A 15,875-nucleotide genomic window follows, 5' to 3' on the forward strand; every position below is an offset into this window, starting at 1 on the left:
GAGTACCCATTGCTGCATGTTTAAATTCCCAATTCTTTGAACCTATCTTCATAGTATGAGGTGTTGAGTATCCTCCCCATCCTATTCATTCTGAATATGTTTCAGTCTGTGTTCCTGTTTTAGGTGTCGTTTATAAGTAGAGTTATCCTGCTAGGTTTTTACTTTTATTAATGCAGTCTCTACTTAGTAAACAATACCTTGCAAATAAACATCTCCAATTTTCTGAATAAACCCACCAAATCATCTGTTTTCTCAAATTGGATCAGCGGAAATATAAGCATTATGACTTTCTTTTCTTTTAGTTGCTTACATACTTTATGCCTTAGGTCATGGCTGATGGTAACATATCAACTATATTACCTGAAAAAAAATTGGAAGATGATTTGAATGAAAAACCTGAGGGCTATGATAGTCTATCCTCTATGCACCTTGAAAAGAATCATCAGCAAATCTATGGTGAACATGTTCCCAGGTAAAATAATAATACTATAATTTTACTTTTAATTCTAAGCTCAAGGAGCATTTTAACTGAATACTTAAAGTGATTATATTTTTATTTCTTCAAATAGGTTTTTTGTTGTTTATGCTGATGGATCAGGAATGGAACTTCTTCGAGACAGTGACATAGAAGAATATCTATCTTTGGCATATAAAGAATCAAATACTGTTGTTCTCCAAGAGCCAGTGCAGGAACAGCCAGGTAGAGGACCCATACTGTGTGGAATGCACTGTGTCTCTTCGCCAATTCTCATTCTCCTTACTATCCAGTATGTCTTCATGTCGTCTTACTTTTTCCACTTTGCTCACTTTACTGCTCTGCTTTGGAAAGTAGAGCAGAAATAAGTTGATATGAATAAGTCATATCAACTTATTTATATAGCTACTTGAATTTAGGTGTATACCAAGATGTATCTGAGCACCAATCTGCGTAAGCTGAGTATGTATCCCTCTTCTCCTATCAGCAGATTTGTATCTGTGTTCAGGTATGTACCAAAGTTCTGATTTATGAGTTCATCTTGGTAAGAAAAAACAAAGAACAGTGAGATATCTCTTGTAAATTCATTTTTTGTCATTTTGAAGATGTTGCTTTGTTGAAATTGATATATGAGTTATAATGCCAACCTGAAATACCTGATAAGTTATATAAGCTATATTCATTGGTTACTTATGTTGTTTTCCTCAACTTCAGAGAAATTGGTGTGTTGCCAGAGGTTAAAGATACATATCGCATTAAGTAAGAACCATCCAATATATGTAATATGTGTATCTAAATACAGATATAAGCCTATATATTATCTGCATAGAAAACCTATGTGCTGTGCCTAGGTTTATGTGTGTGTGTGTGTATGTTTTCATCTTTGTGTTTTGGGATACATTTTGTGTACATTTATAAATATACCTGCATTTCTGGGCCCTTACAACTTTTAGTGTATCAATGCACATGTGCATGACATTAATACACCTTGCTCTTTGTGAATAGGGAACATGGGGGACTCTGACTAACCCCCAGTCAGTGTGGTGCATGTATGGAACTGTGGGAGAATAAGAATTTATCTCACATTGGTTTGTTAGTCATTTAGTTAGCCTCTACTTGGCAAACCACCATGTACTAAACACTGCCTGGGTGTTAGGAATACAATGGTGAACTAAAACAGGCATGGACCCTGTCTCAATGGAGCTTGTAGGTTACTGGGAGAGATAGCTGTTAATTATAAAGTCACACAACTGTATGATTATAAGTTGGGATAAGGCCTATGAAGGAAAAGAACATAGGTCTGAGAGAATCTAACAGAAGAAACTGACATAGTCCAGAAAGCTTCCCTGAAGACACCTGAGCCAAAAGCTAGTGAGTAGGTAGTGGTTAATTAAGGTAAGAGAGAGAGCTTTCTTGGAAAAGAAAACATAAAGGAGAAAGCATAAAGCATTGGAAAACATGGGTTGGGGAAAAGGGCAAAGTAGCTGAAGCACAGAGGGGAAGAACAGTACAAGTTGAGGTAGGGGCAAAAGAATGTTAAGGACCATCTTTTATCTCACAAGCAATGTGAAGGCAACGAAGAGTTTTCCTCATGAACTAACATAATCAGTCACCCTGACTGCAAGGGAAGGTTCACTCACAGAGTATATATAGGTGGCAAAGTCAGTTGTTGCTGTAGTCTAGAGCAGGATCTTTTTAAGGCACATCAAGCAGGGTTCACAGAGAGAGAAAAAGATGGACTCAACTTTATTGGGAGAACTGACAGAACTTGTATGTGGTTGGTGAGGAACAGTGAGGTGTCAATGAATGCTTCCAGGTGATCTAAATCCAGTCTGTAGGTGTCACAGTGACTGAAAGCTTCATCCTTCTTATTTGATTATAAGGTTTCTAAGTATAGTCATTGTGTCTCATTAATCTTTCGTGTCTAAGGCTATTCAAAAAGAACTTGTTGAATTTAGTGAATGCATTTTCATTTGCTCTGAGTACTTTCAATGGGTAATGGTCTTCTGACAACTTTCTTTGAACCAGGCACCCTGACCATCACAGTCCTTCGCCCTTTCCATGAAGCGTCACCATGGTTAATAAAAAAGGAAGATACAATTGTCCCTCCTAATCTCCGGTCAAGGTCATGGGAAACATTTCCCTCAGTTGAGGTATATAATTTCTTCTAAAAAGTCATTTTATTAGTGTATACATCCATCCAAGGGCAGTGGACTAGAGTCTTAGGTCTCCTCCCATATATTCATGTATTTTCATTCTTATGTAAATTGTTAATGTGCTCAAGGAGTTTTATATTTGAAGATTCTAACATTTGTAGATGTTAGAGGAATACTCTGAGTATTCCAACATTTTAGAGGAATACTCCTGGCTAGCTAATTTCAGTTTTATTTCTTTTATCCTGTATTGTAGGCTTGAACATCTTCCTATAATATGAAAACATTCTTTCTGAGTAAGCCAGGTTACACCTCTGTCATGGAATTACTGATATTATATCATACAGAAATCTTTCCTTCTATTATTTGTTATTTGTTCATTTTAATACACAATTTTGGGTCTTTTACTCTCCCTCTTTTTCTTCATATATTAAAAATGCCCAAACTGACCATCTAAGAATAATATGAAGGATTATATGCGTATTTGCAATTGCAATGTTAGAAAGTAAACATTGTAATTATGTCAGTTAAGAGAAGCTCCACCTAAATTTTTTTAAGAATAAAATATCTTGGGTAAGAATCAATGAAGTTCTGCATCTTGCATAATTTGCCATTTCATTTTATAAGCAATTTATGTCACATGTCCAACATATGGTCAGGTGTTAAATAATTAAATCAGTGAAGCTATTGATAGTATGATCAGAGATTGGTAATTGAGATAATGTTTTTGATGGTGATCATTTTTGCTGTCCTACACTAAATCTTATAATAGCAAACACAGATGATGAACATTTAAGATTACAGTGACCTCCTAGCCCTGTGGTTAAATTTGGTGACTGTAGTCAACATGGTAAGATGAAGGTGACTTGAATTCTGATCCCAATTCTACCCCTTATTAATGTGGGATCTTGGACAAGTCACACTGGGTCTCCATTTCCTCCTCTGAAAATGAGGAGGTCACACCAAATGGCACACTAAGGCTATATCCAAATTGTAAGTACTACATGATGACAAAGGGTATGCCACGTCTAAGATTATTGAAGGAAGTTTATTCTCATCCCCTGAAACTCTTATGCTCTGACCTTCTACATCTGGTAGGAGTAGCACAGGCCTGCAAAGACCCTAAGTGGCTGTCACTGGCCAGGCCTTTTGAAATGAAGCACATCCAGCACACTTGAGGACATAGGAGGACAGCAAAGCACACCATTCCTGAAAATCAATCACAAGTATAACATATAGTGTGAGTTTACTCTCAGGTAGCTTTTTCTGCCCCAGAGATCCTCAGACTCTGGAGGCATGCTTAATCTAGAGTAAGCTCAAAGACGGCCCAGATCTATGGAATTACTTCTCTTGCAAAGAATCTTTCTAGGTCAAAATGAACACAGAACCTGAAAGTGAAAGACTGCTCAGTGCCAAATGTCTTCATCTACTTGTGGGTACTAAGAAATAGCCACATCCATTTCTCATAAGCTAGGCTGCTATTACATTGCTTAGCATTCTTCTACATCCTACCCAGGACACTATGCAACAGGATTTTTAAATATCCAGTATCTTGGTAACATAAATAAAGAGGAAAGCATGCCCAGTTCTGTTATTGATTTTCCTTATATTTGCAGAACTTTTTGAGGTTAAGGATTTTTTTCACGACTGTGTCCCTAAAAAGTTATTATGATATCTACATAATAAATGAACAGTTAAAAAATCTGAATGTGAGAACATTGTGATTTCTTTGGTGGTTTTATTGCTTTGTTTTGTTAACAGAAAAAAACTCCAGGACCTCCGTTTGGCACTCAGATTTGGAAAGGCCTTTGCATTGAGTCCAAACAGCTAGTGAGTGCCCCGGGTGCCATACTCAAGAGCCCCAGTGTGCTACAGATGCGCCAGTTCATTCAGCATGAGGTCATAAAGAATGAGGTGAAACTGAGGCTGCAGGTTTCCCTCAAGGTAATGGAATCTAAGTAACCTGACCCAAAAGAATCAGAAACAGAGCAATCGTTGCTCTTGGTTTCCTAAGAAACCTGAAATTATGTAATTCTACCAATATTTATCTAGTGCAACACAAGGATGTCAGTCTTTCAGAGTAGAAGGTTGAGAAGTAGAAAATATTTAATCGTTCCCATAAAGTGTAGAAATTATTAAGAAGCCCAAAGACATTGAAAAAGTAAGATTTTTTTGTAAGTGATTACTACATAGAGCCCTCCATCTTTGTCACTATATAGAAAACTGATATAGTGACCACTGGATAGATAGAACCACATAGTAATATATTTGTCCATGGAGGAAAAGGCTTTGGAAGTGGTCTAAAATTTGTAAATATATAGTTAATTGTATGATCATGTCTATAACATCTCAAGTTTGTTTACTCCCTCAGTACAGGGATTGTATGTGTTTTGTTTATGGTTATATGCCCAGCACCTGGCACAGAGCAGGGTATTATTAGTTATGGAAATGGATCAAATACTTATGAAAAAAATAAAGTACATTTCTCTTGGAAGCAAAGATGAACTAGGCAAATTCCATTTACAGATAAAATTTAAAAACTATACCTGAAAGGATCCTAGACGTTATCTAACCCAACTCTGTCCATTTTATTGATGAGGACACTTAAGTGCAGAGTTAGAAACAGGGCCTCTCTGAGGCCCCCATGCAGTTCTATCCTGTGGCCCTTAAAGCTGTGCTTTTGCACTCTTCAGGTTTTTCCTGTTAACATATTAAGAAAAAATCTTTTCATATTGTTTGACTAGTAAACAGTTCTTGAGCATTGTAAACCTATGTATTCTTCATTTTTTGTAATATTTCAAGTTGATGACCATTTTTGTATCTCTCTCTACCTAATTCCTAGTTTTTGTCTATTTATTTTATTCTGCTGATTTAGGATTACATAAACCATATTCTGAAGAAAGAAGATGAGCTGCAGGAAATGATGGTTAAAGATTCCAGAACTGAGGAGGAGAGAGGCAATGCTGCTGATCTCCTCAAGCTGGTTATGGTGAGAAAATGCCTTGTATACCCGTCTTCTTACTATTGTTTCAATATTAAATATTTCAAGACAAAATATCGTAAGAAATAACTGCTTCTGCCACTCCCATGAAGTATTTGCTCTCTCCTCATAATTTTCAGTTTTTGTGGCAATCCATTTCTCTATATATTGCATTTTCCAAATACATTTTAGACTCTTCCTTCATAAATAATTCTGAAGGCCCTTAAATAAAACTTTTTGTTGTCTTCAGAAGAAATTGATATTTATTGAAATACTGAATGATGAATGAAATAGAAAAGAAGAAGAAATAGGAATTTTTACAACTTAAAATCGTTTGCATTTTTAGACATTAGTTAATTGGAAGGAATGACCTACAAAAATTAATTTTATATCAGTATTTTTAAACTAATCATGTTATAGTAATTTTTACAAAAGATCAACTTGAGAGAATGTTTCTAAACAAAGTAAGTCTTGTAAGTAATATAATCATCACCATTAAGTAATTCTATCTTCATTTCAGTCTTTCCCTAAAATGGAGGAAACTACAAAAAGTCATGTTACTGAAGGTGAGTTGCATTTAGTAGTCTTCTGCAGTGTATTTACAAATTTCAAAGGAATCATCTTAAATACACTTATCAGTCATTCTCTTATCTGATAACAAGACACCATGTACATATCTCCATTCTTATATTAGCCATGTTATGTTGTGGTGGTTTATTTTTGTAAATCATCCTGCATGTATTGTTCTGCCTGAGCTTTGAGATCCTAGAAAACCATGATTTTCTCTCATTCATCTTTAACTTTCACCCATTAAGTGAAAAATGTTGACATTTGACTTTTATGTTAGCCTCAGCTATAATGAAGATATAGGAAGGAAACAGTCAACCAACCAACAGCCCGCCCTCCCACACACAGAACTTTTGAGCAACTACACTGTTATCAACAAAGCCTTGTACTGTTTTACACTGTATGTAGTGCAAGTAGTTTACTCTTAGATCTCATTCAAAGAGTATTCATTTGGGGGGTATATGTACACAGCCCTAACAAATGTGGCTAGATGGTTTCATAGCTCACAGCAAGCAAGCAGTAGAGAATTTGATGGGGTTTTGTTTTGTTGGCCATATGGCAAAAATCATAAACTGGCAGCCATGAGCTTCATTCATCCCACAGATAGGTTCTGAGTATCCTCCACAATGTGGGCTTGTACAGTTGTTTTTGTTGTTGTTGTTGTTGTTGTTTATCCAGACTTTTTCCTCTTGAAATCTCACATTATTACATAGTAAATTTGGCTGAAGATAATTGTTAGCTGCTTCTTTAGAACGAGCATAACAGGAGTCCATCATAACCCCTTATGTCTCCCTGTCCCTATAGTCTGTGGTCACTTTTTACCCTGGACAACTCCTGTAGTTAGGTGGCCAAATTTAGTGAATAAAAATAGAGAAGGCCTAGTTAAATTTTAGATGAACGACAAATAATAATTTTTTTTAGTATAAGTACACTATAGTTTGGATATTTGACCCCTTTAAATCACATGCTGAAATTTGATCCCCAGGCCGGGACTGGTGGCTCTTGCCTGTAATCCTAGCACTTCGGGAGGCCAAAGTGGGTGGATCTCTTGAGACCAGGAGTTGGAGACCAGTCTGGGCAACATGGTGAAACCCCATCTCTACAGAAAATACAAAAAAAAATTAGTCGGGTGTGGTGGTGCATGCCTGCGGTCCCAACTACTCTGGAGGCTGAGGCGGGAGGATATCTTTCGCCTGGTATGTGGTGATTGCAATGAGCAGTGATCATGCCACTGCACTCCAGCCTGGGCAACAGCACAAGACCCTGTCTCCAAAAAAAAGAAAAGAAAAGAAATTTGATCCCAAATGTTAGAGGGAGGTGGGGCCTAATGGGAGGCATTTGGGTCGTTAGGGTGGATCCCTCATGAATGGCTTGGTACCTTCTGCCTCTTGGTGAGGTGAGTGAATTTCTACTCTATTAGTTGCCATGAGAACTGGTTGGTAAAATGAGGCTGGAATCTCGCCTCTCTCTGTTGCTTCCTTTTTCATGATGTGATATCTATACATACCAGCTCCCCTTCCCCCACTGCCATGAGTGGAAGTAGCCTAACCCCCTCACCAGAAGCAGATGCCAGCACCATGCTTCTTGTACAGCCTGAAGAATTGTGAGCCAAATTCCTTTATGAATTACACAGCTTCAGGTATTATTTTAGAGCAACACAAAGCAGGCTAAGACACAGTGTGTCCCCGGAAGCCTGAGATATACTTATACTAAAAAGTTGTTTATTTGAAATTCAAATTTAACCAGGGTCCCTATACTTTATCTGGCAACGCTACCTTGTAGCTTTTGAATTTTTAACCTCTGGGACAAGTGAACAGGCACAACAAGGAAAACACATAGGTTTTCCAAAAGTAAAAACTAACATATTTTTTTAAACAAACAGTTCCAGGAAATAAACAGTCGTTGCATACTTATAGCTGTCTGTGACATATTAATTTAAATGATCCTAAATCAACATTCCCCCATAGTATTTCCTAAAACACTCATCTATGAGAAGGCCCCACCAAAAATGAGTTTCATGTTAAAATAAGTTTGTATAATGCTTCATATGGTCTTATTTTCTTAGAGTCACATGTACATTAATTAATTAAAGATGCAGAAAAGTAGTGAAACCTATTTAACCTTGTATAAATCAGTGTTTCCCAAGCTCATATAACCATGAAACATGAAAATATTTTCCTTTTTTTAATCTCCCGTTGACATCCCACCGATATCATGTTTTGTGAATAAACTGAGAATTGCTGTCTACATTGTTGAACAACCATTGTCTTATATTCATGTTCTTAGATTCAGGAAGCAGGAAAATATTCAGAAAAACAATTTCAATATCATGGTTAATTTGTTTTAAGGTTTGCTGCCTCAGATATGAGGAAATTCAGTTAAGCAGAACACCACTTCCCCTAATAATACGGGATAAAGGAGATATCACTGCATTTTACATTTTGACTATAAGTTCCATGTTTTCTGGTAGGATATTTCATAAAAGTAGTCTAGTTTACTGTTGTTTTACAACTTGGTCATGCAAATCCTAGTAAACTCTTGATAGATTAAATATAGTCTCTTAACAGGTATCTCAAATGAGTAATTGTGTACTGATTGTGTGTTGTCCTATAAAGAAGTGGGGATAAAAGTTAAATACGTCTGTGTTTAAAGTTGCAGCTCACCTAACTGATTTATTCAAGCAATCTTTGGCTACGCCTCCAGAATGTCCACCAGACACATTTAAGAAAGATTTCTTTGAAAAGAAATGGAGGTAAGTTAATCCAATAATGTGTTCTAATTAGTATTAGGCATGCAGTGAGTGAGGAAATGGAATATGCAGGTGCTATAACTTTTGGTGGCTACATCAATGAATTCACAGCCCTTCATTTCCCATACTATTAACAATTCATCATATAGTGGTGAGGGTTTTTGGTTTTGTTTTTAAGCTGAAATCATTGCCCCTTTTCACCATACTTTCCTTTCCTTTCACATAGGCACACAGCATCCTCAAAACGCTGGAAAGAAAAGATAGACAAAACGAGGTAATTCTACCCCAAAATGCACATAAGCACCTGAAAGAGCCCAGAGTAATAGACTCTGAGAATGGGATAGGCCAAAATGTCCTACCAGGCACCCAGATGTTCTTTGACTCTCTTCTGCAACATGTCTACCAAGTGGTCATTCAGGTTTATGTGACGACACCACTGTCTCTTGAGGAAACCCATTTGACCATTGGATAGATCCTCTTCCTCTCCTAAGCAAGAAAGCTGTCCAGGCCTTCTCTGTGCTTTTGGCGATTCTAATATACCAATAAATATTCTGGAACTTAATGCAGAACACAATCATAAACTTTCAAGGTTCTTATAATTCACAGGAGGAATGTGCTCTAAGCATTATATGGTTTGGTTTCCTTTTAGTCCTAGGTGGGGATTTCAACTCCAGCTCTTTTGTCATAGAGAAAAGAAGCCGGATATATTTGTTGAGCATGTAGCAGTACATATGATACTATCTATTGTACACATTTGCATGGCTCCTCTTCAGGATGACTTCAGGATTAATATGTTTCTTCATAAACATGTCAGGGTTGTCTTGTGAAATGTGTTAGGGGAGTGCTGAGATAAGACTTTAAGCCTCATGGGTCACCTCCCCTATTCAAGGTCAAACTAGAAGGGATATACTGTCTGCAGGGAGGATAGCTTAAGTTTTGCATGACATGACAGTCTTCATAAGGAAATGAAGACTCAAATAAATGGCTATACCTGAGTGTCTTTATGCTAGGTTTGATGAAGAATGGACACTCATGGAGAAATATGATAGGGCAAAAAAGCACAATCTAATGGTAATAAGCTGGGGGACTGAGGCAAGGTCTGTTGCTCATATTCCTCTCTGTGCATCTGTGTCTTCAGAGATAAGGATGCTCCTTTCCTGCAGGTATTGCAAGGGTATCTCTCATAAGAGGGTCTTATGAGCTGCTTCAGGGGAAGGTCAGAAAATCCTTTCTAGATTTTATGTCCTGCTTCAGGGAGAAAGGGCAGAGGGAAGGTGAGAGTAACCTTCCTGCTTCTGCCATTGTCTCACATTCCTTCAGCTGAAAATATTCAGTGTGTCAAGCTGCCATATTTTAAGGTAGTGTGCCCTGAAGCCCATTATTATCAGAATATCCCTAAAAGCTTCTCCAAGAGACCATGATTGCCTGAGAGGAAGGAGATTAAGAGATGGGGGACAGGATGAGATAGAGACTTCATTATTATGTACTCTTGAGTGTTCATTAAACTGTGTACATATGCTTGTATTACCTATACAAATTGTTTAAATTTTGAAACATTAACAATTCCAGGTTTTAACTTATAGGTATATAATGGCAAGCCAGTGACAGTTTTTTGAAGAAGAAGAGTGAAGCTTATAATTAGATGAGTGTCACAGAAAGACAAGTGTTGGCAATGTGGAAAATGACCTGGGTCGAGGAAAGAGCAAGTTTCAAGGAAATAGAAGCTGGTCAGCAAATGTCAGATGATGTAGAAGAGTCAGAAATGGGAACCAAAAAAGAAATTTGGGTTTATCAGTTACAAGGTTGATTAGTTTCTTTTGTGAGAATAAGTTTAAGAGAGTGGTGGGCAGCAACCAGACTGCCATAGATCGGTGAGTGAATCCAGTGACTCAGTAGAGATAAGAAACTTTTAACGGGAAGTGAAAGTTGAAGTAAGGTTGTATTTTGATCATGCCTGTCTGGTATTTCCAGACAGGTCAACTAGTATAAGAGCACTGGTCACAGATCCAATCAGTTACAATTTGATTACTTACAGAATGTCTGATACTGGCTGCTTGTTTCACTTCAGTAACTTTTACTTCAGGAGTTCAGTTTGCTCATCAATAAATGGAGGCTAATTGGACTGCCAAATAGCAGTCCATAGCAGACGCATAGCAGGTCTCTTTTAGCTCTCACACTGGGGGACTGACAGCTGACTAGCACGTGCAGTTGTCAAGATCATGGGTTTGGAGGCAAGCAACCTGGGTTTTAATTTAGATTCCACCCTTTATTGGTAATGTGATTTGGAATAGGTTACTTAACTTCTCTATGCTTTGGTTTTTCAACTCATAAAATGAGGACAAAAGTAGTAACTCACAGGGTTATTGTAAGATTAAATGTAAAATATTTTGCAAAACTTAAGTTTTTTAAGTGCAATAAGCACTTAAAAATGAAAACTATTTCAGGGAGGATTTAGTTCAGCTACATTTAACAGACAACCTCCAAATCAGTGCTCATATTAAAAAGGGGCTTATTTTCCTAATGTGAAAGAAGTCAGAGATGGGCAGTTCATGGTAGGAAGCACCACAACATCATCAGGAATTCAGATTCCTTCTTTTTATCTGTTCCATCATTCTTAGTACATCATTTTCATTCTCAAGCTTACTTCATAGTTGCAAAAGGATTGCTGCAGCCCCAGGCATTACATTCATATTTCAGGAAGTTGGGAAAGACATGAGGCAGGGACAAGGAAAAGTCTCCCAGCTGAGTCAGCCCTCTCTAAAAGCTCCTGGACTTACCCAATGACTTCCGTTTACATCTCATTGGCTTTCCCTACATAATGTCTCCCCAACATAGGGGTTCTGGTATTGGAAAACAGGACTATCACGATTGCTTTCATTTAACTCTATAACCACTGACCACATTAGTCACAAATCATGCCTCAAGATTTTGTTTTTGGTTTAAGTTTTTTTGTTACTACTGCTACTGAAATTATGAAAACCAGTAGACTCTAGCTGTCATTTAAACCTCAGAGAATTGAAAAACCTCAAGAAGTTTAACCATTACAGGGCTGTGTGGTTTTTAGCCTTTTGAGACCAACTACAAAATCAAACTAACACCCGGTATCATTATTTCCTATCTTACATGAGAGTCTGATTTTTGAAGTAAGAAATGTGACTGATTCTAAAAGAAGAGAGAATGAACCAAAACAAGTTGACAAAAAGTATCTAACAAATTAATTCTTATCAGTTTTATTGTCAGTGATTGCATTCATTGTTGTGGGATTTAGAGCTAAAGCACAAACAAATAACTTTAAAATGTTCTATGTCTTCTTTTGCATCATTATGGAAACATCAACCAGGAAGGAAATTGAGACAACACAAAATTATCTAATGGATATTAAGAACCGCATAATACCACCCTTTTTTAAGTCTGAATTGAACCAGTTATATCAGTCTCAGGTAATTGACTATAATGAACAATAATCTAATAAAAGTTTTGTAGAAGTTGATATATTGCATATGTTATTATGTAATCTATCTTTCCTGATGCTGTTTAATTCTTTCCTGCATCGACCTGACTGACTAACCTGTACCCTTCAAATCCATATTCTCACAAGCATGTGATAGGGAAGACTAATTTCAGGTCTTGCACCTAAGTAGAAGTTCTCTGCAATGTATTACTCTCACTCCCTGATCCTGCCTTTCAGTCTCTCTATTAATTACTCTCTCCCATCTATGTTAAGCCTTTTTAGGCAGAATCTTTCCTATCATTGACCCTCCTCTGATAACCCATTTTGAAGTTTTTATTCAGTTAAAATGTCCTCACCCATCAGCTGCTAAGATAGCACTAAGAGATTGTGAGTTCTTGGAAGCTCAGGGAGGGAGAACGCTCTTCTCCTGTTCTATTTCAGCCTAACTGTAGGACCACAACCCTGACCTTCCCCTCACTGACCAAAAGTTCATTAAAACCCTGAAGCAAAGCGAATATTTTCATGTGTTCAGAACACCCTGCATTTCTATGAAAATTTCAGAAGAAATTATGGGAAATTATGACTAGTTAACAAAGCTAGAATTGGGTTAATCAGTCTCCTATAGAATTTTAGTTTGTAAACTTTATTTTCAGGGCATTAAAAATATGTTTTCATTATTGCTTATCAATTTAACATATTTGTAACAGTTGAATTTCAGCCATGTATAAGTATAAAATAAGTCTTTTTTTCCTTTCAGTTTAATCATCTGGACAGTCTTTCCAAAAAACTGCCTCCTTTTACAAAGAAAAACGAAGATGCAAATGAAATGGCTGTTCAAGATACATCTGATCTTAATCTAGGTAATATGTTAGCATAGCACATACTCTGATTAAATGTCCATAACTGAATAATACCTAACAGCGGCCTCTTAGGACATAACCAGTGATAGCTGATGACATAGCCTACAGTGACGTGCATATTACAGATCTGGCTGAGTTATATGAGAAAACTAAGATGTAAATAACATTTTGTTTTCATCCTGTATGCTTAAACTTGGCCTAAATGCATTTAGGAGACCCGACTAATTTAAAAAGCAGGGGAGTAATGAAAGTTCATTGGGGAACAAGACATTCATAAGGTCTCAAAATATCAACCCACATATTACTTACAAATTATAAGGAGGAAAATGTATCTTTACAATGGAGACATTGAGCATTTTCTACCTTAACTAAGTCATCAAACTCCTACCAACAATGAGACAACCTAGCAGTGAGTAAGTTCTCATGTAATGCAACACAAAGTGCATAGATTCTTGATATGGTCTGGCTTTGTCCCCACCCAAACCTCATCTTGAATTCCCGAGTATTGTGGGAGGTACCTGGTGGGAGGTAATTGAATCATGGGGGCAGGTCTTTCCGGTGTTGTTCTCGTGATAGTGAATAAGTCTCATGAGATCTGATGGGTTTATAAGGGGGAGTTCCCCTGCACAAGCTCGCTGTCTATTTTCCTGCTGCCATTTATGTAAGACATGACTTGCTCCTCCTTGCCTTCCACCGTGATTGTGAGGCCTCCCCAGCTATGTGGAACTGTGAGTCCATTAAACCTTTTCCTATAGACATACCCAGTCTTGGATATGTCTTTATAAGCAGTGTGAAAACCGACTAATACAATCCTATAGAGAATTCTTGCCAAAAATGCTTAACCAGAATCTAATCAAGAGGAAACAGAGACAAATATCTACTAAAATGTAGACATTCTATAAGACTATCAGCCTAGCCTCTTCAAAAATCAATGTCATTAAAACAAAAAAGATAGGATGATTGTTCTAAACTGAAACAGATGAAAGTGATATAAAAACTAATGTGAAACCTAAGCTTTGATTAGATCCTTGATTGAGGAAAAAACAGCTGTAAAAGATATTTTGGAGAAACTGCACAAGTTTGATTAGGAGACTGTGTAAGAGAGGACATTGTTAAATTACTGCTAATTTCTGGGGTGTGATGATGGTGCTGTGAATATGTAGGAGAATGTCTTCATTTTCAGGAGCTGCATGCTGAAGAATTTAGGGATGAAATAAAATTTAGTGTTTCTCTCTGGTAAACTGAGTAGTTAAAATACCCAGATAGAGGAATTTTCTACTGTACAATACGATACTTGAAGTTCAGCTGTCTATAATGAACACAGCCAATAGAAACGTCTATTTACGACAGAGTTGGTAAACCAAAGATTAAGCTGAAACAATGATGCATAAATGTGATGGTGAGAAATCAGGAATCAGAAATTGGTGGCTCTTATGCTGCCTCTCAGACCTCCTGCAGCCTGGGCAGTCAACATGAACCAAGCACTGCTTATTCTCCTCTTGAAATGGAGTGAGACTGCGGAAGTCTTTTCCGCACAGTGCTTGAAGCAGCCAGGACTATTCAACCGGGGTTGGCACAGACACAGATTGAAATGTATTTGCCTCCTCAATCCTAGATAGATTTCTTTAAAATTTGTTTCCTATTGTACCTATTTCTTAAAGAGATACATTTAACAAAGAGCTACGTTTTCACAGTAATGAATGAATTTAAGTTTGGAAACTTTAAAAAAAAATCACATCTCAGTTGCCATTGCCAGGTAAAAGTAGAATCAAATTACTTGGCCTCTTCTACATAAAACAACAAGGTGACAACTACTATTTGGTCATAATACCCATAAAGAATCAGCTAGCTCCTAGGGAGTGTGAACTTTGCATATACCTTCCTGTTTGTTAATGGCAAACATTATATCATATTATAAGAATCCCTGCCTCTTAATGGCTTTCTTATATTTAGTCTTTCTAAAGAGAGTGGGAGAAAAGGTACCTTGTTCATTGTAAAACACCTTGTTCAATGTTTGTTCATACAAACATTAGTAGTCATTATATCATTGTACAAAATATCACTTTGTAAGGTTCATTTCGGGTTTTCTAGATTTTGAGCCACGTAAGGTTTCAGAACAGAAGTCCTCAAGTGTGGCTAGCCTTCCAAAACCAGAGATTTCTGCGGCTAAGAAGGATTTCACTGCTCAGAACCAAACTGAAAATTTAACAAAATCTTCTGAAGGTATGGCAGTCATTTTTTTATCTTATTGTTTCTTGAAACTGAACATTATGCCTTTTTGGCATATGGGAGATGGCACTAGGAAGCGTGGTTGAGAGTTTCAGAAAAAATTTGAGAGGGTCACAGATCCTGGGGCTACGCAGCTTTGCAAAGCTTCTTAGTACATCAAAGTATCTTAAATAACATTTTTGAGAATGACTGAAAGTTCCAGATTGAAGGAAAGAAACATAAAGTAATACTTTTTTGATGTTATTTTATTTCATTTTTACTAATTTTTCCCTTTTAATTATCTAAGAACTTGTATGATTTATTGAAGATCAGACAACACCTGACAGCTTCTCTCGAGTAGTCAAAAATTTGGTACTTAGATTTACCTGTTGTCTCAGTACTTTCTTGGTCCTGCAGGTGCTAGAAGAAAAA

The 15,875-nt window shown here is 37.0% G+C and overlaps 1 protein-coding gene across 1 annotated transcript in view; it reads left to right on the top strand.

The window, feature by feature from the left end:
• SPAG17 (sperm associated antigen 17) overlaps window positions 1–15,875 on the top strand; it is a 258,327-nt gene that overhangs the window by 211,941 nt on the left and 30,511 nt on the right. Inside the window, exons 33-43 of the mRNA XM_030935882.1 lie at window positions 327–472; window positions 570–700; window positions 2,504–2,628; window positions 4,390–4,572; window positions 5,504–5,617; window positions 6,129–6,174; window positions 8,828–8,927; window positions 9,151–9,198; window positions 12,265–12,364; window positions 13,133–13,235; window positions 15,327–15,458. Coding sequence (XP_030791742.1) covers window positions 327–472; window positions 570–700; window positions 2,504–2,628; window positions 4,390–4,572; window positions 5,504–5,617; window positions 6,129–6,174; window positions 8,828–8,927; window positions 9,151–9,198; window positions 12,265–12,364; window positions 13,133–13,235; window positions 15,327–15,458 — 1,228 coding nt within the window. The remainder of the gene's footprint in view (window positions 1–326; window positions 473–569; window positions 701–2,503; window positions 2,629–4,389; window positions 4,573–5,503; window positions 5,618–6,128; window positions 6,175–8,827; window positions 8,928–9,150; window positions 9,199–12,264; window positions 12,365–13,132; window positions 13,236–15,326; window positions 15,459–15,875) is intronic.

The sequence above is a fragment of the Rhinopithecus roxellana genome, chromosome 8 (genome assembly GCF_007565055.1).
Source record: "Rhinopithecus roxellana isolate Shanxi Qingling chromosome 8, ASM756505v1, whole genome shotgun sequence".
NCBI lineage: Eukaryota > Metazoa > Chordata > Mammalia > Primates > Cercopithecidae > Rhinopithecus > Rhinopithecus roxellana.